Raw genomic sequence first — 7,089 nt, 5'->3', positions numbered from 1 at the left:
CAAGGACAGTTCGTCACTTTTCACCGAGCTTAGCGTTTCGAGGTTCGAAATGCGGATGGTCTACAAACCCTGTCAACTCTCCTGACAGACTGACCGTCGACACTTCGAAAACCCAACTATGGCGGGAAATGATTACGTGCGGATCCCCAGCACGCGGAGTTCATTCTCAGGACGACCTTGCAGGAAAACACCGGGAATGTTCTCCTGTGACAAAGGCGCCTGCTCGGGGGGCCTGTCACAGCCGCGGAGTGAGCGCGCGCCAGAGCCCAGGCGCCTAGCATCATGACGACCCTCGTGCGTCCATTTGCTGCGCCACCTGCAGGCCGGCGGCCGACAGCGCAGCGCGGTTGGCACGGGCGGCCCCGCCCCGCTGCAGCAAGCCCCGCTGGCCACCAGGGGGCAATGCCGCCCGCGAGGAGCTCGGCGCCACCGGCTGGCGCACAAATCCCAGGACACTGCAGGGTTTCAGTTCGGAGGGAACATTCCGGGCCAAATGTGGGGCAAAGTGCAGCACGAAGAGCCAGTTCACAGGCAGTCGCTCCCCAGGCGGGAGTGTGCCGGGACGGGCCTCTCGGGGAGGACTCAGGCCTCGAGGCCCCCCGCTGTCCGGCTGGGGCACCAACAGGAAGACACTAAACCAAAGGAAAGGGTGACCGCAAAGTACTGATTCGTTTCCAGGCCTGTGTCCCGATGGTCGCCAAGCTGCTGACCTTTCCTGACCCTGAGTGTCATTATCTGTGAGTGGGCGAGGGCCACCTGCCCGTGGCCGCCTGCAGCTCTGTGTGTCCGAGCAGGCAGGTCCCCTCGGGGGCCCCACCCTGCGCCGGGAACAAGGGCGGCCTCAGGCAGTGGGACAGGCGGCCACCCCGCCGGCCGTGTGGGGCCCTGTCCCCCACCACAGTGTGCATTGAGTGGGGGCTGCCTGAACTCTGCAACCCAGGGAGGTGGACCCATAAACCAACGCTAACCCGCAGGTGCTGGCACTGTGCTTGGTAAACAGTAGGCACTCAACCAATGTCTGCTTTATTGTCCCAGTTACACCCGCTGCCCCGCCAGGTGACTGCACACGGTCCATGGAACTGTGAGCTCCCCGGCTCCCGGGATGCACGCCTCCCCCTGACCCACCCTCCGCTTCGTGGGTCAGATCACGGGCAGTCTTGGCGAGTGTCTGTCGGGGCTTTGAAACCGTGCCTTTTGCTGCCAGGGGAGGGGGGTGGGGGGGTGCGTTTCTCTATTAGGTCCTGTTGACCGCTCATGGGACCCGGGGCCCCGCGTCCTCCGTGGAGCTCTCCGCGCTGCCGAGAAGGGAGCGTCGAGCCCCCAGCCACACAACTGTGGGGCGGCCTCTCCTGGCGGCAGCGGCTTGGCTTCCGCCGCCGAGGCTCTGTGGTCCGGTGGGTGCCGTCCAGGGCCGTCGGGGCTTCCCGGGCTCCAGTCCTCTAGGGCTGTAGGGTGCGCCTCCTGGTGCTCAGCTGTGTTCTGTGCCCTTCGGTTTTTAAAATTCATGTTGGCAAGATGGGTCTTCTTAAGTCCTTCTGATTCCCACCTGCGGCCACGGAATCTGAAGCGTCGTGTAAGCAGCACGTGGCTGGGTCGTGTGGCTCTCCTCCGCCAAGCTCTGTCCTGCGGCCGGTGAACTCAGTTCAGGCATGTTAAAAAATTTAGTTTTACATTTATTTATTTCTGAGAGACAGAGCGTGAGTAGGGGAGGGGCAGAGAGAGAGAGTCCCAAGCAGACTCGGTGCTGTCAGCGCAGAGCCTGACACGGTGCTCGAACCCACGAACGGTGAGGTCACGGCGGCTCCCTGACTGGAGAACCCGCAGCAGACGATTGCACAGATTTTTGTGGCTGTCGTCTGTCTTGAATCTATAGGCCGGGTCTTCGTGGATTTGGGGTCTTTGGTGGCTGCCTCGACTACTCCGTAGCCCCCCTCCCCTGCTCCCCTCCCGGGACTCGAGGACACCGCAGTAGGGTCGTGACTGTCCCCACGGGTCCCAGAAGCTGCCCACTTCTGGGGGGGGGGGGCGCAGACTCCCTCACTCGCCCTGGAAGGCAGGGCCCCTCTTCTGGTGCCTCCCTCCACGACTGCCTCGAGCGAGTTGTTTTGCACCTTTCTGTTCTGTAACGGAAACTTCTCTCTGCTTCTTTTCCATCGCTTGTTTCTTTGCCGGGCTTTTGTGTCTCCACTTGTGTGAGGACGACTCGCAGGTGCTGGAGCCTCTTCGCTGCTTCTCGTCCTCAGGGCGAGTTCTAGCCTTGGATCCACCCCACTGTCGGGGACAGGGACTCTCGTCTCCTGGCCTCAGTTTCCCGGTTCCTGCTATACGGGTGGTTTGGGTGGTTTTCTACCATCGCCGGGACCTTTGGGCACTTATGTTAGGAGCCTCTTGGGTCCCACTAACCTCTGATCGGTCAGCAGGCAGTGGCCGGTCGCAGGTGTGGCCCTGGGTCCCGGCCTGCGCTGGGCTGTGCCCACACGGACGGCGGCTCGATCGTCACCATGTTGCCACAGTGCTTTGGTCTGTGTGGTCCCCTGATGCTGAGGGTGTCTGTGGGAGAGAGCAGTGGAGCCGTGGCACAGGGAGGCTTCCGTGGCCAAGCCTTTCTGTGGACCCCAGGACAGTGGGAGACAGAGTGCGCTTCCTGGGGGGGGCACGGCCTCCTCCTGCTGTCCTCCACCACCACGGTGTCCAGATCCACGGGGACAGAGGTCTCGGGCCAGCTCACCTGTGGTGGCGGAAGCCTTTTCCTGGCACCTCCCAGGGCAAAGGGCTTTGGGGGTCAAGGCCATTTCTTCCTGGATCCTTTCCTTGTTCCCAGCCTTGCACCCACATGTGTCTGGGGACAGCTAGTCCCTCCCCTGCATGTGCCTGTGGCCCCAAGTCCACCTGGAAACTCCAACTTTGAGTCTGCTGTGTGAACTGGGACCCTGAGGCCCAGGGAAGTTCAGCTCACGACCCTGGTGATCACACTTACCTGTCGGCAACGAGCAACCATGACGGAGGATGGTTGTGAGAAGTCCCTTGTGGGCAGGACGAGGGGCGCCCACCTCCAGGAGATCCAGGGCCCCCGGCAGGCAGAGCAGGTGCCCATCTTCAATAGATCCCGGCTCCTGCGGGGGCGGGACCCCGACGCCTCTGATGCCATCTTCAGCGGACCCAGGGTCCCCAGGGGCGGGACCCAGATGCCCAGCGTCAGTACGTCCGCCAGCAGCAGCCCCTGCGTGACGCACAGCGAGCTCACCCCCTGCACAGGGCACACTCCAGGCCACAGTGACAAATGCCAGCTGTGCTCCTGGGGGGCCCAGCCCCTGCCCCCCACACCTCCTGTCAGACATGACACCTTGTCGCGCTCCTGGCTGGGGCCAAAGCAGTCGTGGTGTTCACACGAATGACAACAGCAACCTCACCTGCACCCCAGCCTGCAGTGGGAATGGCAGGCCGTGTCTGGTGCAGCCCAGTGACCGTCCCCCCACTGGGGCCTGGGCGACAGCAGCTCCAGGCTTTCGGGACGTAGAGAGTGAGGGTCCACGGGTCCTGTGTCCCCATCATCTACGTCAGGAGGGACGTCAACCAGGGAAAGGGGCCCAGACCCACGAAGGCAAAAGCCAGCATGATGGGCCCCCGCCCGGCGGGGGGTGTTTGAGGAGAGGGGTGCTGGATGTGACCCGCATCTATTATTGAAGCAACAGGCAAACCCACCAGACTTCAAGTTCAGGTTCAGCCCCAGCTCTGTAGAGGCTGGGAAAAGTCCCTTGGGGGGCTGGACATCAACACACATCAGTGTCTGCTCTGACACAAAATGTGAGCAATGCCACACATTAGGAGTAAATTCTTGGGATCTTCAAATATAATTTATCAAATGTCTCTGGGCATAAATCTCAAAATGTGCTCCTAAGGGCAAAACGTGAATTTATCACGGAATCCAATGACCCACCAAAAAATCCACCTCAAACTCCCACACACACGTGCACACACCTATGCACGCACATGCGGGCCGAGAGATGTGCACATGCACACTTTCACCCGCCGCAAAGAATGCCTGCCTCACCGATGCGTTCCTGTGTTTATAATTTTATTATACTCTGAATAGAGATGGTATTTGAAAAGCAGAGAAAATGACTATACAAAGGTTTATAGAACATTCATTTACATACTGGATATATTCTTTACAATATAAGAAAAGTAAAAATACCCACTAATAAGTAAGGCAGAGAAGGAGACGTGAGGTCTCGGACGCCGGGGATCCACGCGGAGACCCTTAAATTCGGTGTGACTTAACGTGGTTACAGGTTAGCACTGGGGGATGAAGCACACGGTTAATGAGCAGGTTAATAGGACCCTGGCTACGACCCCGTGGGGGGGACAGGCCTCGGCGACCTCCCAGGACAGGACCCCTGTGCCCGTGGGCGCCCGGAGGCCAGGGGCTGGGACGGACCCTTCCCAGCAGCGACCCCAGCCTGCGCAGGGGGTGGGGCAGGGCTCCCCCAGGTCTGAGCCCCGAGTTCATGGATTCAGAACTGCATGTGTCACACCTGCTCACCAGAACCCGGGAGGCCGCCTCCCTCGGCTCCGGAGAGGGAGCGAACTTCCTGACACCTTGACCCCTTGAAGGAGAAACCGCAGCCAGCCGGTCAGTTCAAAAAGCAAGCAGGTGTGGCTTCTGGAATGTTCTGGACACGGGAGGCCCCAATGCCTCAGTCACCCGCAGCCTGTGCTCCCGAATCCCATACCCGCCCTCGTGCTATGTCTGAACGAGCCCTCTCTTCCTTCGTCGGGAGGACGTGGACCCTGGCCGCCGTCTCTGGGTCACACGGGGCAGAAGTCATCTCAGGCTGAGGTCTCCTTGGCCACATTTCTGCTGCGAAGGGAAAGCGGAGGTGCCAGCGGCCTGGGAGGTGCCACCGGGGCCTCTGGGAGATGCCTGCACACTCCCCCACGCCTGCCCCTGCACCCGTTGGTGGAGAAGGTCCGCAAAGACCAAGGCAAACATTTGGCACAGAAATGAGGCACTTGTGTTTGGTGTGATAGAAAACAGCCAGGGAGCACGTCTGCCTGCCTCGCGCCCACAGGGACTTGCACGTTCCGGCTGCACGCGGTGACGTTGGTCTCTGGCCCACTTACGACAGAGGCTTCACAAGGCACGCTCCCAACTCCTGGGGTGGCTGTTGGTGACCCCTGGGGCCCCAAGAGCTGGTGTGGACTTTGGAAAGCCAGGCAGGGGGGCAGTTCCAGGGCCGAGAGGCGCCTCACGCCAAACACTGAGGTGCAGGACCCCCGGCATGAACGGCACACCCAATTCGGCCTCCAGGGCGGTGCAGAGGAGCGGCCCCCAGCCTGGAAGGTCTGAGCCTTGCGTCTTCCTCCTCCTCCTCCCCTCTGCTCAGGACACTAGAAACACAGGGTCCCAGCGGGGGCCCCAGAGGCGGGACAGGTGGCCGGCAGCTCACACGGGGGTGAGTCTAAACCCGAATGGGACCCACCCTCCGGAACCTTGCCCCACAGAAAGGACGTCACCCGCAGCCTGGACACGCAACGTTGACCATCAGGCTGGAGGTGGTTGAGGCCCCCGATCATGGGTGCACCCACCAGGGCTCAGCCCACAGCCTGCAGCGATGGGGCCCTGTCCCCTCCAGCAACAGCAAAGTGTCATCATAAATAATTTGGCATAAGTAGAATATAAATTACACAACACGGCATTTCCCGTCCGTCTTCCTTCTCCCCTCGCGGCCAGTGCGCCGCTAGGTCCCGGCGTGGGAGCAGGAGGCTGGGCTGCCACGCGCCGGGCTGATGCTCTCTGGCGTTACGGTGCCCCTCTGGCGAGGGACCAGGTGACCTGCGTGGTCCTCACAGCCAGCGTGCTGTCCCCTCCCCAGAGTTCTGGAAGGGCCTGGGCTGCACGAACCTTCGTCAAACACACGCCCCCTTCTCAGCTGGCATCTGTGTTGTGGAGGAGGGATGTGCCCCCCCAGGGCGCGGGATGGACGGGGCCTCCGCGCCGGCAATGCCCCGCCACTCACTCAGGGCCACTGCCGAGGGGCCGGGCGTCGTCCTTCCCACAAATGTCGGCGTGCAAGGCACACATGTGTCCCCTGCGACAGGGCAGAGCCCGGGTGGGCGCTGCAGGAAGCTGTGGGGGGCAGTCTCTCAGGGACGGCCAGGAGGCAGCGGGGCTGTGTCCCCAAATCTGTAAAGCCAGATGAGGAATGCCTCCCCTTCCCGGGGCTGCAAGGTCAGGCTCGCCAGCCCACGTGGCGCTGCCCTGGCCCCTCTCGGCTCAGATCTTCTTGGGGGAGCCGATCATGACCTTTGACACAAAGTTGACGATGGCGCTGGCGGGCTGCTCCGGGTCGTGCTCTGCAAATAGGTGGCACACATTGTCTGTGGCGCTGCCCTGCTTCCGGGCCACGAACCCGAAGACTCTGCAAAGGAGAGGAGAGGTCAGAGCGCCAGCGTCCAGGGGCCCAGGCGTGCGTGTGACCCTCCACCTGCTTCCTGCCACCCTGCCGCTGCTGCTACCTGGCACTCCTGCTGCCCCCAGCCCAACACCTGTCCCCACCTACCGTCACATGTCCTCACCTGCCGGTCACCTGTCCACACCAGCCGTCACATGTCCCCACCTGTCCCTATCTGCCCACACCTGTCCCCACCTGCCGTCACATGTCCCCACCTGTCCCCATCTGCTCACACCTGCCAGACACCTGTCCCCACCTGCCGGTCACCTGTCCACACCTGTCCACACCAGCCGTCACATGTCCCCACCTGTCCCCACCTGCCTACACCTGTCCCCACCTGCCCATCACCTGTCCCTTACCTGCCCACACCTGTCCCCACCTGCCCATCACCTGTCCCTACCTGCTGTCACATGTCCCCACCTGCCCACACCTGCCCAACACCTGTCCCCACCTGCTCACACCTGCCCATCACCTGTCTACACTTGTCCCCACCTGCCCACACCTGTCCTCACCTGCTAGTCACCTGTCTACAACTGTCCCCACCTGCTCACACCTGTCACATGTCCCCAACTGTCCCCATCTGCCCACACCTGCCTGACACCTGTCCCTACCTGCCCAAACTTGCCCACACCTG

General features: G+C 61.9%; 1 protein-coding gene across 1 annotated transcript in view; it reads right to left on the bottom strand.

The window, feature by feature from the left end:
• Window positions 1–4,064: 4,064 nt before the first annotated feature.
• The window catches only part of TNS3 (tensin 3), a 172,646-nt gene continuing 169,621 nt past the window's right edge, over window positions 4,065–7,089 (bottom strand). Inside the window, 1 exon segment of the mRNA XM_077765786.1 lies at window positions 4,065–6,422. Coding sequence (XP_077621912.1) covers window positions 6,278–6,422 — 145 coding nt within the window. The 3' untranslated portion in view covers window positions 4,065–6,277.

The sequence above is a fragment of the Crocuta crocuta genome, unplaced genomic scaffold (assembly GCF_008692635.1).
Source record: "Crocuta crocuta isolate KB4526 unplaced genomic scaffold, BGI_CrCroc_1.0 scaffold751, whole genome shotgun sequence".
NCBI classification, from domain to species: domain Eukaryota; kingdom Metazoa; phylum Chordata; class Mammalia; order Carnivora; family Hyaenidae; genus Crocuta; species Crocuta crocuta.
This window is presented reverse-complemented; position numbering and strand designations above follow the sequence as displayed.